Source organism: Lepisma saccharinum, chromosome 1 (genome assembly GCF_977018435.1).
Source record: "Lepisma saccharinum chromosome 1, izLepSacc3.1, whole genome shotgun sequence".
Classification (NCBI taxonomy): Eukaryota; Metazoa; Arthropoda; class Insecta; order Zygentoma; family Lepismatidae; genus Lepisma; species Lepisma saccharinum.
The window spans coordinates 68,309,290-68,331,929 of NC_139229.1; the positions used below are offsets into that span (position 1 = coordinate 68,309,290).

At 38.4% G+C, this 22,640-nt stretch overlaps 1 protein-coding gene across 1 annotated transcript in view; it reads left to right on the plus strand.

Moving 5' to 3' along the window:
- The window catches only part of LOC145996198 (cell adhesion molecule Dscam2-like), a 501,892-nt gene that overhangs the window by 304,895 nt on the left and 174,357 nt on the right, over positions 1-22,640 (plus strand). Inside the window, exon 6 of the mRNA XM_083132598.1 lies at positions 4,846-4,963. Within this exon, the coding sequence (XP_082988724.1) occupies positions 4,846-4,963 (118 nt within the window). The remainder of the gene's footprint in view (positions 1-4,845; positions 4,964-22,640) is intronic.

Sequence of the window (22,640 nt, forward strand, 5' to 3'; positions counted from 1 at the left end):
TTCGAACTGCCTCCGGGTATCGAACCCTGGACCACTCGCTCCAACGGAGAGAGCCTTCTTCGTTCTACGCGGAATATACATATGCTATCGCAATTATTACGTTAATACTGGTACGATACACCGTAACGTGAAGTTGCAGATACCGTCTGTTGATATAAGTCTTGCGCTCTGTCAACCGTACTCGACGTTGACGAGATATCGGCAAGATATCTCTCGACCTTCCCCTAATCGGACCGGATCACCTCGTGACGTCCGTCGTACGGTATCTAAATCCATCAACGTCCAATTACGCAGTGTCATTCGCTGAAGCGTCAGTCGTCAATCCCACACACGCGATTAGCATGCTCTGAATATGTGTCACCCAGGTCCTTGATATATCGCAATTAAGCCGTGCGCCCGGAGATGGGACGCGACCCGTCCTGTGCGGAATGCCCTGCGAAGACTGATTAATATTCTATTGGCTCCAGCAGATAAAGAAATATGCGCATGCATATGCCAAAGCCCCGACACATTAAAGCGATGTCGCCGCATTGCGCTCCTGTTGCATGCACGAAGAGGAAGGTTCATAGGGACAGCATATTTCACTTTAGAGTACTGCATGGGGCAACTTTCGCTCGCTCGTACTGGCAATTTCAGCCCACAATCATCTGTTTCATTTTTATATATTACTGCATTGGTAAGATAGTCTAAACTACATTTTAACATGGAGATGATTATGTTTACTTAAGTTTCAATTTCACTGTGTATTTTACTTCACTTTATTTGAGAGCCCACTACCACAGACAAATGACAGTTATATTTGTACTACTGGGCTTCGAGTGTATACCGCTCGTTTTGCCTGTTCGAGCGTTATTCACTCGAGCAAAGCAGCTATTAATTCCGTACGCTATCTAGCGTCGTCCGTGCGAACTACGTATTTGGCGCTCGAGAGAAATCCTCTCAACTGCAGCACTCTAATTTTGAGTGTGGGTGTGAAACTCTTTTGTAAGCTCTATACGCACAGTTTTTAATTCTAGTTTTAGGGTTACTACACTAAAAATAATGGTGTTAAAGCGAGGCAGACAATGGTCTCAGGAGGATCGCACTTACTTCTATCAACGTTAACCTTAGCAGTATCAAAACAATGCCTACAAATGGTTGTAATCAACATGGTTGTAACACCACTAATGTTATACGTTGGCTAAATATGGTGTGGATGTCCTGGACCAGTGGCCGAACTCCGTGGCGGTAGTGGTTAGCATGGGGTGTAAGGGGTGACTTTCTGGTAAGGCTAAGGCACCCAAAAATCAACCTCACTTCCTCAACGAGGCTCTAGCGCCTGGATCCACAGCCAGGATAATCCTCCGTGGAGTTGCGTTCTCCTGTTAGGTACAGATTTCATGTTTATTTACCCTAATTTGCCACGGACCATGTGAGGGTACATTACCCTTACTGGGTCTAACACCCTTATTATATACATACCCCCGGAGAATAGGAATACATGAACTAAAAATAAAACAAATCTCCCAGCATCTTCTCACCAGACTCAATCTTGACTGGGTCATGTCACGTGCCAGTTCCGACGACAATGAGAAATGCAAGGAAGAAATGTTTCCCGAGAGCGACGATAGATGGCAGCACGCCATATAAAGAAGAGAACAGAGTTCATTGTAGAAACTAGGAGCGGAGAAGAGTGATTTAATATATTATAGTAAATGCAAAATATATAAAGGAAGAGTATAAAAATTATAGAAGGAGTGAATAAAATGTTATTAATAGCCAATTAAGATAATTAAGAACAGGCTCATATATGAAACAATTAGAAAAGTTAATAAGTAAGCAAATGAATTTAGAAATGTATCCTTTTTGGTCCTAGTGATCAAAATTTGATTTAATACCTCTGACGTGGAGAAAATCTTCAGCTTTTGTGGTTTTCCGTCCCTCGGTGGCGCTGTATCCAATTAGACGCACTGGACCGTAGGCAGCGCTTGCTGTTAGCAATCCTGGGCTATTCCCCTTTTGGTCGTTACATGCGAGGTGGCGCTACTGTCAATTTAGACGTCCCTAATCTTTCTATAAGTATAGCTTGTGTTGCTGTATAATGCCAAAGAAGCGGGGAAAGCGAGCAGGAAAGAGAGTAAAGGAATGTATATTGGAACGAAGAAGACAAGAGGGTGGGGAAACTATCCAACCCCCAGCTAAAAGTAATGATCCTAAGGGTTTACGATATGATATTTCAAAAGGAGAAAATAACTATCATCCAGAGGTCATAGACGTACCGTCATCTAGTAAATGCAGCTATGAGATTTGCCAGGGGAGTAATGATAAAGATCCACGAGGAAAGGATAGAAAATGTATATAAGGCATAAAGAAAAAGTGGCCAGTTGACGTTATTGGAATTAATGTACATATAACGAAAGATATTATATATATATATATATATATATATATATATATATAAACATAGGGTGACCAGACATACTCTTTTTAAGAGTATTATACTCTTTTAGAGATTCATATACTCTATACTCTTTTCCTTGCTATTTAATTTCATTCATTATTTTACGCGTAAAAATGCCTTAAAATCCACAGAACGGAAAACGTCAAGATGTCAACAAACTGAAGTATTTACTCCTTGACTCAAGAATTTCCTATGAACAATTTCAAGAGTAATTTTCATATTCCATCAACAAGCAAAACATATTTCAAATTCATTGGAATTTAATGATAATGATTAGGGCTGAGCCGATACCACTTTGAACCGATACCGATGCCGATACTCTTACCGATTCCCACCGATACCGATACCTGAAAATTGCAATAATTAAAATTTGTTCAAAATATTGATCAATATTGGTGTGTAAATATTCTCCTCCAATTATATGCATCAACATACCAAGAAATTTTCTTTAGAATATTCAAGAATTGCATCAGAATATTAAAATAGATATTATGTAGTCACAAAATATAGTTTTTTGTGCAAAATTAGTGTAAAATAAAAAGGAACTTTTAATTTTGCATAATTTCCAGGATAATTAGACTGTGAAGAAGTCGCGCAGGATTTTTGTGGACCCCGTGAAAGAGCAAAATGTATGCGCACCTTCAACCTATAGACTATATATATATATATATATATATATATATATATATATATATATATATATATATATATAGATGCATATATGTAATAAATAAAATTATGCTTTAAAAGAAAAAAATAAGAAGAGGGGAGAAGCCTTTTCACTAATCAAAGATAGGAAGGAAGAAGATTTCCTTTCAATTATATGTATATAAGAATATAACCGGTGTAATTTTTGAATCAACATAATATGTATATATATTTCAATGTACATACAAGCTTCGCTATATATTTTTCTCTATGTTGTGTACAGTTTTCAGATTATAAATCCGCAATTAACTATATCCTCTTGGCTATAAAACGCTTTCTAATTTGGAATTTTCGAATAAAGAACCTATCCCCTGAGATTAAGTTATTTCTATAGCCGTGGTAAATAACAATTTTTAGACCCTCACGAGAGTGACGTAGCAGTCGCTTTACATTCCAGAGAAGAATGCCAACAACCAACAAATAAATAAGCCAAAGAAAATGGTGGTTGCATCATAAAAGCCAAAGCCTCAGTGAAGACTGTGGAGACAAGTGAAAATCTCATCCCCTTTTCCTTAACATTATTATTCCACCACTCAGCTTCATTATTGTTTCGTGTTTCAAATATTATATACACGCGGGTGGAATCCCCGATGGCGCAGTGGTAGCGTTGTCGCCTTGTAATCAAGGGGTCCCGGGTTCGATACCCGGTTGAGGAACAGAGTGGTTCGGATCACACTTTAAACTGTAGGTCCAGTCCCGATTAGCCTTACTGTTCATACAGGTAACTTAAAACACCAAATCAATCAATCAAGGTTATACACGCAGTCTTTCTAATTGGTCTCGCACCCAACTCGAAGGCCTTCTTGATCAAGCGCCGTATTTTGTCTTCTGACGTCAGGCTAAATACTTTCGTTAGTTAAGTAAAGTGCTCCTCTGTGCTTTGCACCACGCCATGACGGCGTATAGGGGGGTATGGTGTTAGGGCCCCACACTTTCTTCATCTCGGCTGAGGTGGGGGTGATGTGATCAGCACCACGCCCCTGGCCGCCTTTACCCCCCAGAGTTTCGTCCTCCAGGTACCCACTTTATACGACGCTGGGTGGGCGCCGGAGCCGCTTGAACAGGTTGAAAAAGTCCCGGTCCTCCTCCGCCGGGGATCGAACCCGGGTCACTGTATGGTAGTCAGATGCCCTAACGACTGAACGGCTTCAAATACTTTCGTAGTTAGGCAAAAAGTAGTGTACTTAGAGATTTAAACCTATCAAGCCTAACCTAACCACGAAAGCATTTCGCGCTTATGCCAGAAGACGAAATACGGCCCTTGACCGAGAAGGTGTTTGACTTTCGTGCGATGAGTCATACCCCTTTCTACATACTTGAAGGATTTCTGTAGACTCGCTTTCTAATTACATAGGCGTTCTACATGCAAGCTATATGTTTGAGAGTATAAGTAGACATTTTATTTGCACACTGTCCCGGGAGTCTATGGAGCAAGCGAACAAAATCAAGTCCTTTGCGCAAGTACGACTCGAGAGGGCTCGACAAATGAATGCGTGAGAGGGGGAAGTGAGTGGTGGAGAGGAAAACTCGGATGCAGCTACCAGCAGCAGCGCGTACTGCTTTACTCAGCCCACTTGCTTTCTCCCCTTCTATATCGGTATGTGCGGTCTTGCTGCATAGATTCCCTAGACAGAGAGTAATCACTGACTCTCTGTCCTTTAGTTGTTTGTGTAATTTGGCTGTTTCTTTACTTGCAGATCGTAGAGGACTTATACCGCCAGCCATCATCGACCACACATCAATTGTTCATGTATCATTGGAAGAAGGAGCCGTTCTAATGTGTGCCACTCAAGGTTGTCCGGTTCCAGATTTTAGGTGAGTCCCGCTTCAACATCTTCTCGTTTTCCTGTGTGTGTTCAGTATCTGAACTAGACGGACGTGGATTTTGATAAAAGATGCTTCTTATTAGGGTTCAGAATGAATGCAGATCAGTGTGAAAACCGATGAATATACGACTAACAGTTTCAGCTTCACTTGCCACTCATAGAGGGCAGCAGCGCCTAAAATGCAGATCTTCGAGTTAGGTACGGAGCTTACTGTGAAAATGAAGATATTTTACATTAAAAATTGCTGTGATTTACATGCACTTATTCAACTTCAATATAGTGACTAAGCTTATTTTTATATATTTTTATTTGCAGTAAGTTACTTATGAGTCATTCCATATGAAATCAAAACAGCCCACAACCTGACCATCTCCGATCTTATGAAATTTGGGGGAGTTTAACTATGCATGGAACTTAGTAACTATGAAAATGTTTAGTTTCGTGCGTCTTGTAATTGTTAAATTATTCAAGGTCAAAGTTAGCATAAATTGCCCTTTTTGAGCCCACTTAGCTATACTAAATGTGTTGTAACTCCGCCCCTATTTCGCTTAGGAAGCTCAAATAAAGCTTATTGTACAGGGAATTGAACAAGCTTTCCAGTGATATATAACAAGCCTATCTTTGGATAAAAATATAATTTTGTCACGTGACCTTGATCTTTGACTTTGAATATCTCAAAACATGTCATCACCAAAAATCGTGAAAAAAATATATTTGGTCCTTCATGCCATATTCTAAGACATATCAAAAAATCATTCTGGGACTGCAATGGGATCAGAAGATACAAAATAATATGTGTAACTATGTGACTGATAAAAGCCTCATTATATGAACTATGACGAGTCAAATGTCTCTTAACACCCGCTACAAAATGTAAAGGAGTTATCCTGGGTATAATTAGTCATGAAAGAAATAGGTTAGGCACAGGGAGATCCCTAGCCGTGTGTGTCAAGCGCAGGTCCGGCATATTGTTGACCGCCATATTGAATTCAACGTTGCTGCTTGCGATGTTGTTGCTCCTGCTACATTGCCAAATGTTCTATGTGAGTGTGAGAGCCGTCAACGAGTGTGCTCACAGGAACATTGACAACATTATAATGTGCATATATCGTAAGTGAAAAAGATACGCGTGTAACCTTTTGCTGGCTAAAGATACGTTGGAAAAACCTTCGTCACTTCATTTCTCGTGAAATTCTAGCCCGATTTGATATATCACATCACCCCTTTCCTTTGAAATTTTTGCATTGAATTCAATATGGCGGTCAACAATATGCCGGACCTGCGCTTGACACACACGGCTAGGGATCTCCTTGTGCCTAACCTATTCCATTCATGACTAATTATATCCAGGATAACTCCTTTACATTTTGTAGGGGGTGTTAAGGGACATTTGACTCGTCATAGTTCATATAATGGGGCTTTTATCAGTCACATATTTACACATATTATTTTGTATCTTCTGTTCCCATTGCAGTGCCAGGATGATTTTTTGATGTTTTAGAGTATGGTATGAGGGACAAAATATATTTTTTTCATGATTTTTGGTGATTGGTGACATGTTTTGAGATATTCAAAGTCAAAGGTCAAGGTCACGTGACAAAATTATATTTTTATCCGAAGGTAGGCTTGTTATATATCACTGGAAAGCTTGTTCAATTCCCTGTACAATAAGCTTTATTTGAGCTTCCTAGGCGAAATAAAGGCGGGGTTACAGCAGATTTAGTATAGCTAAGTGGGCTCAAAAAGGGCAATTTATGCTAACTTTGACCTTGAATAATTTAACAATTACAAGACGCACGAAACTAAACATTTTCATAGTTACTAAGTTCCATTCATAGTTAAACTCCCCAAATTTCATGAAAATCGGAGATGGTCAGGTTGGAAATTGCACAAGTCTGTGTTGATTTTTCATGGAATGACTCGTATATGCTAATTTGAAAAATACATTAAATTCGAATACCTGGTAAAATATAGCATTGAAAACTTAAAATTAGCCCACTACGAGCTTACCGGTTACCCCACTTGAAATGAAACTGTTTTCCCACTGCTATGTGCCAGAGTATGTGCATGTCCACGAAACTCCTCTCATATTTCTGCAGATAAGAGGATAAAAAAAACACTATCTACTGTTTAATTTATTTTCTCCCTTATCTAACAATATTCCAACAATTACGTACCACAGCTGTGATTTCATGTTTTCACTGTGCTGTTGGTGTGCGGTGGAAATTCCTTTTTTTCATTTGTTTGTTTAAACACAGATGGAGCTGTGTGCGCTGACCCGGCGAATTCACGTGACCGAAAGTGACACACACAACAGATTCAGGGTGTAATTTTGTTTCAGAGAGAGGGGGAAAGGGTATCACGTACAATTCTTATCAGTACGAACACGCTTCTCCCTCCTCCTTCCTATAGCAGCCAAAGCGCTCCTGTGGTTTGCCACTCGCTCTTGGTTTTTAAACCGTCACAGAGTAAATAGCAGGGAAAGAGGCGAGTAACAATAGGTGCAACCGTTCTGAAAGACAAATACGTACGTGAAGTAACGCACCGGTGCAGTGTGTATAAAACAGTTTTAATCAACGTAGATTGGATAATAATTGATAGCAACGTAGGCAGTGTCCTTCAAATATCACACTCCAATCACCACGTGGTGAGAGTATTTGCACCACAAGAAAGAAAAATGATGAGGGAGAGGTACTTCTCAGTACAAAACTACAATCTCGTTTCTAATTATTCATTTCAACTAGTTGAGCTAGAAATATCACACTTGTTTCAGTTACTAAAAAAAGCTTATCATTAGGAAAATCCACTGTGTTCATAAATTAACCTTAACACGAAACAAATTTTAATAGATTTCCTCGTTCATGCAATATGACACTTGCGACTTTCATCACATGTATAATTGCTCATTAATAAAACGATAAGTACTGTGCCTATCTTTCAAAAGGAAGAACGTAGAAATTTAGTTCACGACTTCAAAGTTTTGTTTTTTCTCATCAGATGGTGCTCATATCACAGTTTTAGTTAAACTGAAGAAAAACCTCTTTAACATTCAGATCTTAGCACTATATTCTACACAAGAATCTTTCTTATTCTTTCTTTGGTTACATTTTCATTCTTTGGTCCTTCAATGTACATATGTCACGTGGCGAAACAAAGTACTTTTGGATAATCACGTAGAAAGAAAGTACTGAAAAGACTTTATCAAAAGGGCTAAAATAAGATAATATGTGATATAATGTTCCCCTTGAAGGACTTACAAAGCATGTGTCAAGATATGTACATAAAACTTAGTTTAGTATTCGTAACGCGTCTCTCGTATGTTCGATCCTTCTCACCGGCAAAAAGAAATTGCTCACCTGAAGACGAGAAAAGAGTCGCTCTCTTGATACTTAGTGTCAGACCAATTGAATACCAACAAGGCGTACCTGATGCCTGTAACCAGGGGTGATTTGCCACTAGACTATTCTAAGCTATATCCTAAGGGCCGCAAGTCTAGGGGGCGCACAAAAATGAAACGCTGAAGGGGCAGAAATGTCAAAGACCATCAACGATTAAAATTACTTAATATTGTGATAGCAAAATAAAACAACATGTCAAGTCCTTTACTTGCTTAGTTCATTAAACAAGATAGAAGACAGGAGTTTTTAGCATTTAAATATCTTCTTACATCATAACCTTATTTCTTGGTACTATATGTTAAATTTTAAGAAGCCATAATTCAAACCTGATACTGCATGTTAACTTTTAAGCCATTATTCAAACGAACTAAACTGGAAATAAGAAGTTTTATTTCTCTCCTCTTCTAGGCCACAGGACAATCTAAACGTAAAAAAAAAAATTGCTTCACAGAATATATCACATTATGAAAAATTTACATGAACATATTTGGGTATGAGAATCTTTTGAATCAAAACATTTTAACACTTCCCCTTACTCAAATATGTATACTTTACATACATGTGACTATAATTATTTCATACCTAACTGTGATACATAATTGTCATGCACAATTTTAGATACAGGTTTTGTTAACAAATCTGCTATCATATCATTTGTTGGTTGATAAACCAAATGAAAATCTCCTTGTTGAACAGCATCCCTAATATAATGATGTCGTACATCAATGTGCTTTGTACGCCTATGGTGCTGAGAATTTTCAACAATTTTATGAGCACTTAAATTATCATTAAAAATTGTAATTGTCACCTTAATATCAATTATCTCTGATAACAAATTTTTCATGAATTGTGCCTCTTTGGCAGCATCACCCAAACTATAATACTCTGCCTCGGTACTTGAGTATGCAACTGTTCGTTGCTTCCTTGATTCCCAATTTACAATTGAGCCTCCAAATTTTACAACTAAACCACTGTATGACTTACGATCTACCAAATCATTAGCCCAGTCAGCATCTGTGTACACTTTTACTTCATTTCCACCTTTTTGAAATTTAAGTTTATAATCTAGTGTACCTGCCAAATATCTTAAGACTCTTTTTGCTGCAACCCAATGTCTTACATCATAACAATTATTGAATTGACTGAGTTTACTACAAGCAAAAGCAATATCTGGTCGCGTACAAACTGCTAGATACATGAGACTACCTACCAATTGCTGATAGGGAAATTTGGTTTCACATTTCTCAGCTTTTTCTAATTTTACATTTAGCTCCATGGGAGTTGAAACAGTTTTGCAATTATTCATACCAAAACGTGTAAGTAACTGTTTAGTATACTGCTTTTGAGATAAAGTTAGAGTATTCAATTTCTTATTCCTGTCAACCTCCATTCCTAGACAATGTCTTACTGGTCCCAATAGTTTAACATCAAAATGTTCTTTCAGTACATGGATCAACATTTGTTTTTCACATGCATCTTCACTAAATACAAAAATATCATGAACATACAATGCTACAATCATCTTTTTACCCTTTATACATTTTGTATAAACACAAGGTTCACATTTTGATTGATCATATTTCATTTTGATTAATACATCATGTATTTTCTGATTCCAAGCTCTACTTGCTTGTTTTAGACCATACAAACTCTTTTTGAGTAGACACACTTTATTATCAACCTGATAACCTTGTGGTTGTTCCATATAAATTGTCTCATTTAAATCACCATTCAGGAATGCAGTACTTATATCAATATGATCTATGTCCATATTGTATTCCACACCAATAGCAAACAAAAGTCTGAGAGTAGAGTGTCTTACAACAGGTGCAAACGTCTCTTCATAATCGATACCGTATCGTTGCGTAAAGCCCCGTGCTACTAATCTAGCTTTGTATCTATCTACATCCCCATTTACATCTTGTTTTACTTTATATACCCATTTACATTTAACTACACTCTGGTCTTTTGGACGATCTACTAATTCCCAAACTTCATTCTTCAAGAGTGATTTATATTCATCATCCATCGCTCTCTTCCATTTGGAATTTTCTTTGCATGTTGTGGCATCTTCAAAACTTACAGGTTCCTCAAAACTCATAAAGGATGTGTCGGATAAATCATAATCACCCATCCAAATTGGTAATTGCTTATTTCTAACAGGTCTACCATTTTCTTGTTCTACATTTTGAGAAAAATCACTACCTACATTAGAACATTCAGCAGTTTCTGAATTTGTTACTTCTGATAATTCGCCGACATTACTATCAACACATAAAGTGTCACTTGACTTTTCTTCAGATTTCTGTCTAGCACCTACAATATTTTGACTGTCATTGTTTTTAACTTGTGATCCACTAAATGGTATCTGTACAGTCAGAGGTAAAATTACATCAGAAGACATGTCAGTGTTGACATCTGTCTTATCGACACATGACCCTGCAACATTTTCCAGGAATATAACACTTCTTGCTTTAATAACCTTACCAGAATTAGAAGTATCAGCTCATCTATAACCTTTTGTAAACTCACAGTAACCTACCATAATGTATGGCTTCGACTTACTATCCATCTTTTTTCGTTTATAGTCTGGTGTCAAAACATATGCTGTACAACCAAATACACGAAGATGACTTAGATTAACTTTATGTCCTGTCCACATTTCCTCTGGAGTAGCATCTTTAATTGCAACTGTAGGACAAACATTCTTCAGGTATACACCTGTTGAAATTGCTTCAGCCCAATATCTCTTACTGAGATTAGCATCATGAAGCATGGTTCTAGCCTTTTCTACAACTGTTCTGTTTAGTCTCTCGGCAACTCCATTTTGTTGCGGAGTATATGGAACACTTGTCTCATGGATTATACCATGTTCACTGAGAAATGCAGAAAATTTCTTGTTACAGTATTCTGTACCATTATCTGATCTAAGTTTCTTAATTTTTAAATTACACTGATTTTCTACAAAGCTTTGAACTCTACAAATTTTTCAAATACTTCATGCTTAAATTTAAGAAAATATACAAAACTCTTGCGAGTATAATCATCAGTAAAAGTAACAAAATATCGTGCACCACCCCAACTTGATTCGGACATTGGTCCACAAACATCAGAATGTATTAACTCTAGTTTTTCTTTAGCTCTTTTTGCCACTCCCTTGGGAAAGGATGCAGTTTTCTGCTTCCCCTCAATGCAAGGGATACATTGTTTTGGGGTGTCATCATGAAAACATACTCCATCAGCTAAATTATCTCTCAAAGATATCATTCCTTTTAGATTCAAGTGACCTAAACGTTTATGCCATACATCTTGTGAAGCATTAACTGACAACATAGCTACTGTCTCTTCACAATTTTCAAGAGAATTTACAGTAGTATTGTTTAAATTCATCATGGACAAATTTTCAGCCTGGTCTAACTTATAAATGCCACCTACCTTTGTTGCTGTAAATTTTGGAGTAGCCTTTATCTCAATATCAGATACATTGTAACCACTACACCGTTTGTCATCGAAAAGCATAACATAACCTTTTTCAGTAACTTTGTTAACAGACAACAAATTAGCAGTAATATCTGGAACATACATCACTTTAGATATTAACTTCTGCACATTGTTTTTGAGTTTTACTTTCACATCACCAATTCCATTACTGATCACCTTTTGATTATTTGCAATGGTAATTTCAGATGATTTAGAATTTGAATAATTATCAAACCAATCTTTACGTTTACTCATGTGTGAAGTACACCCTGAATCTAGTAACCAGTCATCATCATTAAATATTTTACTGGCATAAGCACTGTGGGTAGTCAACAAAAACGAATTATTGTGTTGCGAAGAACTTGGTCCTTGCTTCGTAACTGTAGGTTTCTTCATCCGCTTCTTAGACTTCTGTAGTTGAGGACATCTAGGCTTTATGTGGCCTTCCTTCTTGCAATGATGGCAAATAGGTACAAATGGACCCTTCTTCTTATCTGAAGCTAAATATGCAGAATCCTTGGAAACATTTTCACTTCGTCGAAAATCACCCTGCATGAGCCGTGACTTCACAAACTCGCTGGTAAGTTTCGTCTGTGTTCCTTCAATACCCATTACCAAAGGATTAAACTCTTCAGGCAATCCAATCAACATAATTTCGGCGATTTCTTCATCATCGACACTGCAACCCACGTCCGCCAACTCTTGTTGTAATGAGATTATTTCACCAAGGTACAAGTCCATTGAAGGAAAATCTTCATAACGCACTCTGGTCAGTCTTCTTTTAATTGCTAAGCGCCTACTTATACCTTGATTTTCGTAAGCTGCCTTCAAATTTTTCCATGCTGCCTTTGCACTTTCAGCATTTCTAACATGTGGGTAGCAAGAAGAATGCACGCACAAACAAATCTTGGCATACGCTTTCTGGTCTCGAACTGGATCCACTGGAGTAGCTGCTTCGATACAGTCCCATAAACCACTATCGATCAGAGTTAATTTCATTACGAACTTCCACGTGGCGTAATTCTTAACACCTTCCAGTTTTTCAATGTTTGGCTGTCCACTATTAATCACGATTGGAGTCGTCATTGTAGTATCGAATTTGTTTCAATTTTCTTGACACCGTAATTTTCGTACAAAAAAAATTACATTGCACAAATTTCGATTCAAAGCTTCACAAGCACTACATACATTATCATATCATGCGATCAGTCATGAGTACATCACAAAAATTTACGATAAAATTTTTCACTGTGATGAAGCAACTCCAAAGTACATTGCAGCACAGTTCATGAACACCTGTACTGGGCCCATAACCTGTTAAATTTTAAGAAGCCATAATTCAAACCTGATACTGCATCTTAACTTTTAAGCCATTATTCAAACGAACTAAACTGGAAATAAGAAGTTTTATTTCTCTCCTCTTCTAGGCCACAGGACAATCTAAACGTAAAAAAAAATTGCTTCACAGAATATATCACATTATGAAAAATTTACATGAACATATTTGGGTATGAGAATCTTTTGAATCAAAACATTTTAACACTATATTACAACAGGAGTGCAAGTCTGTATGGCAGAATGCAAAGTAACAGTGCTCGAATATGAAAAACTGTTCCTCGAAGAAACGAATGTAAATATTTTGATGCCAACAATTGAAAGTCAAGTGGAGGGAAATCAACAGCTTGGGGCCTTCCCGATGGCATAGTGGTAGCGCCGTTGTCTTGTAATCTAGTGTCCCGGGTTCAATACCCGGTGGAGGCACATGGTGGTTCGGATCCCACTTTAAACTGTAGGGCCAGTCCCGATTTGCCGTACTGTGCTTAAAGTGGACTTAAAATACCAAATCAATCAATCAATCAAAATCAACATCTTTGTTTCTCAGTTCGCGGCCAGTGTGGCTACTGTAATATAGTGTCGGTTTCTTTTTCATTGGTACATGTGCGGAATTATCGAAGTTTAATGAATGATTTGTAATCAGTGTCTATATTTTAAAGTTTACAAGTGTTATTAATGCAGAAATGCAATTAGTGGAAGTGAAGTACCTTGATAACAAAACTGTTAATAATAATAATAATAATAATAATAATAATAATGTCGGCAGGGACAAAACAAAAGATATCATAGGGGCCCAAATTTTATAAATCTTTCCCTGCTTTTGACCTGAGCTAGGTTCGTAATTAGGACACTGAGCGCTGAACGCAAGAGCAAGTGTTCTTTCAGTCTTGCACTATTCCGTCTTTCGAACGTCGTCACACTGAAATCACATCAACTATCCGAGCAGTCTTTTTCTGTAGCCTTGTGTTCATCCACGCGATACGGTTAATCCTGTTCTTAGTACTCCACCAAATTGACGAAGAATCCTTACCTGGGAGAAAATTACACTGTCTCAGAACAAAATGGGAATCTGGAGGGTAAAGAAGGGGGAGGAAAGGTGTAGCCGCAAGCATCTCTCCCTCCGAGAACAGAAACGTTAATAAGATTTTCTTCATTTACCGGTTCACTTGCACGAATCGCGTTTTCAGAGGAGCGAGGAAAAACAAAAAGAGGTCACAATTTCAAGCAAACCTATTCGGATTCTTTCGCCTCCCTCCACCCCCCCCCCTCCCCTTCACGCGGCCCCGCAACTTCACAACTCACTTAATTGCTTCGGAAAAACACCACCAGAGTGCTCTGCTTCCTCCGAACCTATTTCCCCAGCTCTGGTTGCATAAGCTGCACCGAAGAAGTGAGGAGTTTTGTTTCGTAATCTACGGACCATCTTCCTAATATCTTCTTTGACTTTCTTTTATTTTTCTTATTTTTGTTACAAGAGAAAGATTATTCTGCTTCGACGCACACGTTCTCTTTCTTGATTTTTTACCTTTCACTTCCCTCCCACACCAATTTTATTTTCCTTTCATTGTTTGAGTCGAAACCGTATCCAAAATTTTACAAAAGACGACTCGCGATAATACTTTTGATATTAAAAACATCTTGAGATGCAGGGGGAAACGAAAGACACAATAGATGAGAAATTCTCTTTTTCTCAAAGAACTCCTGACAAAGCTAATAAACTACAAGCCTGAATTAAGTCCACGGTATACTTCGAGTGGATAGACGGTATTAAGTTTGTCGCCCCCTCCCATTCGGCCGTCTTTATCCAGGGACGCGTGAAATATCGTTCTTCTCGCCTTCAACTGTTCGCGTTTGCTTTTTTCTTAAATTGTAATTTCTTTTCTGTCGCTTTTGAGGCGACTACAATGACGTTTTAATACCTCTCTTCTTCATCACCTTTGACTTTCAGTAAACCTTAATTCCCTTCTTTCGGAGCCTTTGTTTCTTCGAATGAACACATTGTGTAAGGCTTATTTTATTTTTCTTCCCGTCGGCACCTCTTTTATTATTTTCCTTCTTACCATTTTTCAGTCTCGCTCAACGGCGTAGATCTTCGTAGCCAAACTAGGTATATCCTGTAAGTGCGTGACCCGTTTTGCATCATGATTAAATGCAACTCAAAATATTCTTGGACGTTGAAAATTTTTGCCTCGTATTAAATTTGATTTAGTTTTATTTTAACATTTCGCTTTTATGCCACCTTTGGTTAATCGCGAAGATGAGGATGAGTATTAATGCATGAAATTGATGAAGGGGCACCCACAAAGACAACCCATGCCGGGATTCCAACTCGGGACATCTGGAGTCGTAGAGCTCAGTGCTAACCACTCTGCTTCACAGGTCGGCCCTCATGTTAGAGATCAGTCTCAAAATTCCAGGTGAGACGGTCACGCACAGACATACTGCCTCGAGACTCGTCTCTTTCGAAATTTCAGTACATTAGAATGTTAAAATACATGAAAATGTCGTAATTTTAGGTGAAACACATATTCCTACACTGTAGTTCTATTTGAATAAGTCTGCTGGTGGTCCAACATCTGTCCTATATGTTCCGCAGTTCTATTTGATTTATTTATTTTACTTTGCTTATCTGCCACTTTTGGCCAATCGCGAAGTTGACGATGAAAGGTGATAAATTGATGAAAAGGTAATCACAAACACACATTGACAGGGCATATCCTGATACGAACTCCACAGAATGTTTTACTGGCTGAGAGTCCTGACGCCAGAGCCTCGTTAGACTGCAAAATTCAATTCAAGAGACGTTGACATTTTGGTGTCTTCAGAAAGACCCTCTCCCCTTACATCCCGATATAGTTCTACTTGTTGATGTATGTTTAACTGATGCAACATCTCTCCTTCATGTGCCTGCACTGTCCTTGTATTTGTTTTTTGTTTGAATGGAATTGTGCACTTACTTGCTTTTCCTGTACCATACTTCTATATATTTTTATTTAAATGAAGTCAGCTGTTTGAACAGCTTGGCTACATGTTCCTCCACTGCATTTCTATTTCTTGTAGGGCCTCCCAGGTGGCGCATTAGTAACGTCATGGTAGTTTGAATCCCACTTTAAAATATAGGTCCAGTCCCGATTAGCCTTTTTGTATATAAAGTGGACGTAGAACAAAAAGTTAAACTCATATTTCTTGTTTGAAGTACGTGAAATGCTTTAAATGCTGCAACTTCTTGCCTACATATTCCTGCAAAACACTTCTGTTATTGTTTGTTCAGAGTAAGTTTGGTGCATTATCTCGACTATATATTTCCGTACTACAATTTCAGTTCTTTGTTTAAAGAAAGCCAGTGTAGTGATGGGTCATGGCAGTTCCTTTTCGGGAAGCAGTTCATCGGAGCTCGCTCACCGAAAGGAAGCGTTCACTGGAAGTCATTCAAAGGAAGTACGAAGCCATGGAGCATGCTTTGCTCTCGGACGAGGCAGTTCCTTTTAGAAAGGCAGTTCACTGCAGCTTCCTCGTTGAAGAAGTCGTTCACAGGAGGAGCTACCATACCAACACAGCTCGAAGTTGGTTTCGTTGGGTGGAGGAGGGGATGTGGGAGACTGCTTCTGGAGTGGGTGAAAATAATTAGAGGGGAGGAATCCGCCTTCGCGCACATATTAAACAGCTATAGGAAACAATGTATCGACTGACCGACCGAGGTTCGGGAGCTGCTTTCAGGGTGGGGGTGAATGAAAATACATTTTAATGGATAATTGAACTTTAGCGGACAAAAAGTCCTCATCGGAAAGTAAAAGTTGGACAAGTTATATTCTCCCCTCTTCCTTTCCAAAAATGAATTCCTACCCCTTGTTGTCGCAGTGCATTACAGCGCCTGGTGATAGATGAGGAAAAATAATTGTAAATATTTTAAACATGGACGTTCGCTGTATTTTTCCAGGGAAGGGCAAACAAGGTATTTTTCCAAGGTGTCAAACGAGGCATATTTTCTTCCAAAATAGTATAATCTCCTTAAAAAAAACTTCAGTTTGAAGTTAGCATGCACCTGTAACGCCCTTCTAATAATTAACAAATTGAGATTGAAATGAAATTATACGTATGTGTAAAATGTACAAATTATAGGTTGAAATTTATTTTCTATTGTAGGCGTTGCCCCTCCCCACCTTTTCAGACTTTCATGCAATTAAATGACTACACGGTCAAACCAACACCCGTAAGAGAATGGAAGAGAGGACGCTAAACCTTTGAACTACGAAGAATAGCATTCGTATTTTTCAAGCTCTTTCCGCCTCCCCACTTTTACTTTGAGATAATGGAAGAGCACGGAAACGGAACGTTGTCGTAAGTTTGATATGATGATCTTATATCTATCAAGTTCCTTCTACAGTTCCTTGCAATGCGAGTTGCGAAAACATGCCACAAAAAGGGTTAAAGGTAAATTACTTGCCCATCCCTCCCTCATTGTTGAACTTCTGCAGCATTACTGTAAACAGAGTTGCACGCATAGCTACGCGGAAAACCGCCACTATCAACAATCGGCAACAAAAGACGGGACCTCGCTCTCTCTCTCTCTCTCTCTCTCTCTCTCTCTCTCGATTGTTCGTAGGAGTGAGTCATCGACTGTGAGCGTTGGCAACATACAAGCAAAGCTCACGACTTCCGAGGAAGTACCACGGGTCATGGCAGTTCCTTTTCGGGAAGCACTTCACCGGAGCTCGCTCACTCAAGCAACCATTCAAAGGAACGAACGAACGACTCCTCCCGATGTCGATTTCGTGCAGCTGAAGTGAAAGGGGTGGGGGAGGTCTTGCTGGAGTTAGCTTGAGTGAAAAGGATTAGGGGAGAGGGAACTGCGCTTACTACTACTCGATTTCCCACAAGAAAACCAGAGAACATACACAGCAGTAAATAATACACGCAAAGCTCACGACTCCTGGAACGAGGAACTACCACAGAGGAACTGCTCGTTCACTCCGAAGGAGCGAGCACTTCACAGTTCCCAAGAGGGAGTAGTTCAAAAGGAACGGTTCGTTCACGAACGACCCATCACTACAGTGCTACAGCATCTTGACTATATACAGTAAAACCTCGTTAATCTTGATTAATGGGGGATAAGTTCACCGGTTTAACAAAAGTTCCGATTAACTTAAATAACCTAAAAGAACAGTAGAAAGTGCATTAAAATTCCGTTTATAGCAACAAAACACGTTTATTATGTTTTTAAAGGGCATAGGCCTAAATACACTATACAGTACAGTACAAATTTCATCAGTGGTTGACTGCCTTTTCTTTGGGAACTTCTCTTGTTGACTTCTAGCCACATTTAAAACCGGGTCATTCCATGTCAAATCATCCAGAATTTTGTGAAAATGTCACCCACCATCTCCGAATTTGATGAAATTCAGTATACTTATGGAACTTTTCATGCTGATTACAAAAATGACAACTTTTTTGAGATTGGTCAAGGGGTTCAGAAATTACGCGTTTTTAAAAATCTCTGTGTACGCCACATGCGGCTCCACTTTGAATGACACGCATTAGGCTATACATTATAGTATCTTCTCTCAGGTTTGCCGTAGAAACTTCAAGTTTGATTTCGTTTGCTCAGGATAGTGTAAACTTTCATTTAAATAAGGTTTCTGATCAGTGTATCAATAATCATGTATTTTATGTATAGTTTCATGTATTTTTTTAGAAAAATAAATGACTAACTTCAAGAGCGAATTTCGTGCAATGCCCCCCCTTCAATTTCACCCAAATTTTATATACAGGTACCTGAGAGTGGGTACTAATGCTTCATGAAAAAAATTGGGATGGGCGGTTCAGAGACAGGGTGATAAAAAAGTCATTTGCATTAAAAGTTAATCTTATTAAAAATACTTATGTATGTAGCACAAAGTCTGAAGTACAATATGTTTTGAGGTATAATATTCAAAATTTCTGTTCACTATGTGTGAAGGTAAGCATAGGCGTAACCTGGTGGGGGCAAAGGGAATCATTTTCCCTATCCAAAATTTATATATTAATTAAAACCTACAAATAATAATTGCAGTGGAACCCCGATTTCAAGTTCCTCGATTTTACATTTCCCTGCATTTTACATTCAATATAGGTGGTCCCAACATAGCAAATTTTCCTCGGTTTTACATTTTCTCGCATTCTAAGTTTTTTCAGCTTTGTCCCCTGAACAACGTAAAATCAAAGTTCCACTCTATCTAAGTTAGTTTCAACTGTCTTCAATTTTTTTAAAATATTATAATCATAGTCATTAGCATTCCCAAGCTTAGCAAATTTTCTTCGAGGACATTCTTCTTTTTGTGCATTTTATCTCAATATGGAATTTTTTTTTTATACTCTTCACGGAGATACGTAATATGAAGTAAGAATTAATAATACACATTTGTGCTGATTGAAGTTTTTCCAAATGGAGCTTTTCGTGCCACATACCAGAGAAAATCTTCTTGCGATGGGGTGGTTGGAACACTTAGAAGACTTGTATAGACATCAACAATATCAAGTAACAAGTTCAGCAATGAAGTACCAATTCAATACAAATAGTATTCGAGGCATAAATTTCTTATTAATCACGTAAGGTGAAATGATAACAACCTGCAGTACAATGTGCCAGCGATTGCAAAGTACTATACAACAGCACCAGGAAAATTAAGTATGCACTGTTTTGAACTTAGGCTACAGGTTATTTACAGTGTTCAGTAAGTTACATTTACAGTAACAGAGTTTCATTTACTCATTTAAAAACTAACTCTGTAAGCTGAGTTACTTTACAGTTACTGTAAAAGAAACTTACAGTTAATGATCATTGATTTGTGTAAAAATTACAAATTGTGTTTCTAATACATAATCCGTATGTCTTCATAAACCTACATTACTACTGCAAATAAATGATGAAACACAGAATCAACTTTGCTTGAACGATTTTAATTAAGAAATCATTTGAATGCTGACCACGGTATTTTGAATATGGTGTCATTGATTCCACTTGCACCTATTTCTTTCTCCTCCATTCCAAGTTCAACAAAATCCAAAGATCCACTCCTTCAACAATGACTGTTTCCTAACTCGACAGTCCACCTAAAACACTGAAGTTTTCACATACAAGTAGATATGAATTGAAGTAAAGCGTGGATGAAGTTAGCATGCAACAAAGCATAGCTTCCTTGACAGGCCAGCAATTCCAAGAAAATCCTTTTACGTAGCATCCAGAGAAGGTACAGGTATATTTTTTTTACAGTTGGGAACAGAAAATGTGAACGGCACAATTTATAGTGCATGAAATTTTGGCAATGCATAGTATACAATCGAGAGTAGTGCAGGTGCACGGGTTGAACGCCCTCTTGTGGTGAGCTGAAGTGGTGAGCAGTGTTGCCAGCTCCTCACTCGAAAAAATCACCAAGGTTTTTGTTTTTGGGTCTAAGATAACCTAAAGCAAGGAGCTGGCAACCTTGCTTGAGGTATTTTCTCGCAGTGTTGCCAACTCCTCACTCGAAAAAATCACCAAGGTTTTTTTTTTTGGGTCTAACCTAACCTAAAGCAAGGAGCTGGCAATCTTGCTTGAGGCTTGCCTTACAGTGCATAAAGCAAAGTTGCCAACCCACTGGTACTTTTGCCATAGCCTTTTACAAGAAAAAAAAGAGAGAGGGAAAAGTTAAACAACCGACAACTTACCCACAGCCTTTTTTACTCTAACCTAACCTAAAGCAAGGAGCTGGCAACTTTGCTTGTGCAATCAACCCGGTTGACCGCCCCTCAAGTAAAAATCAGTGTTGCCAACTCCTCACTCGAAAAAAAAATCACCAAGGTTTTTTTTGGTCTAACCTAACCTAAAGCAAGGAGCTGGCAACTTTGCTTGTGCAATCAACCCGGTTGACCGTCCTCAAGTAAAAATCAGCGTTGCCAACTCCTCACTCGAAAAAAAAATCACCAAGGTTTTTTTTTTACTCTAACCTGGCCTAAAGCAAGGAGCTGACAACTTTGCTTGTGCAATCAACCCGGTTGACCGCCCCTCAAGTAAAAATCAGTGTTGCCAACTCCTCACTCAAAAAAAAAAATCACCAAGGTTTTTTTGGTCTAACCTAGCCTAAAGCAAGGAGCTGACAACTTTGCTTGAGGCTTGCCTTACAGCGCATAAAGCAAATTTTTGCCAACCTACACACACTAAACAAGGAGAGCCGACAACAAATATGTACTGCCGTAAAAGAGAGAGAGATAGGTGGATGGTAATATAGTATGTGTGTGCGTGTGCGCGTATAATATGTAGCATTATTAATTAGAGTGTGTTGGCAATTTACTTACAACTAAAAAAAAATAGAGATGCCAACTTTGCTGTAAGATGAAGAGAGAGAGAGAGAGATTTATGGCTGGCAACAGTAACGAGCGAATGCACCTTATTGTAAATTTTTTCCAAGTCCCAAAAAAAAAAAAAGGAAAAAAAAAGAGAGGCCAATATTTATATATATTGTGACCTTTGTAAACCTCTCTCGGGGGAACGATGTGCCACACGCACGCGCGCGCGTATGTATTGTAACACAAACAAACAAACAAACAAATAATAATTGTTGTTTTTTAGAATGCCTGGCCCCTATAACCTCGCCAGGGTGCGTGGTGCCCAACCAAAAATGTAAAAGTTTTCTAATGGCTGCGGTTATAGATTACCGCACCTCTGTAGAGTTTCACGTGTTTTTTTTTTCCCCCAAACTTCCATGAAACCCTACAGAGGACCTCCGTAATGCATGCAACGTGTACTAACGACTCTAGTGTTATTTGATGTTGTGATATTTTTGGATATAGAGTTTTATTGTGAGATATAGATAAAAATAATTATGTTTATTATAATATTTTCTTGATGAAGATGGAGAATGTATGTGTGTGTTACAAATAAAGTTGCATGCTTTTTTCTAGTGTGTGTGTATGTGTTTTTGATGTTTCGACAGCATCTGAAACGATAAAAAGAAATTTTGTTGTTAATTTTCACGTGTAAAAACAACAACAAATTTTTTTGTGCAAATTTTCTGATTGTCTCGTGCTATAGTGCAAAAAGATATTGTAGCTGATAGCTAATGAAATTGACATTTGTAACTGATCTGAACTAGTGAAATTCGTATTGTGCTATTGTAACTGATTGTGCTAGTGCAGAAAATTTCTTATTGTGCAAGAAAAGATGTTAAAAAACTTGTTAAAACTGCTCTGTGACCCTCTCGTTCTTCACGTCGTAGGCGAAGGACTTCTCTGCAATCAGGATGACGCTGCATAGGGTATCCTCGGGCAAGGCATCGTGGAACTCGCAGACGACCTTGATGTTGGTTCGATCGTTGACCACAACCTTCTTCCTCTTAGATGTGTTGATGACGAACATCGGCCTGCGGATTTTGAATTCGCTGGGGGTGTAGTACATGTCCACACTTCCCTCGGTCACGCGTTTGTAAGCCGTGTAAGCTT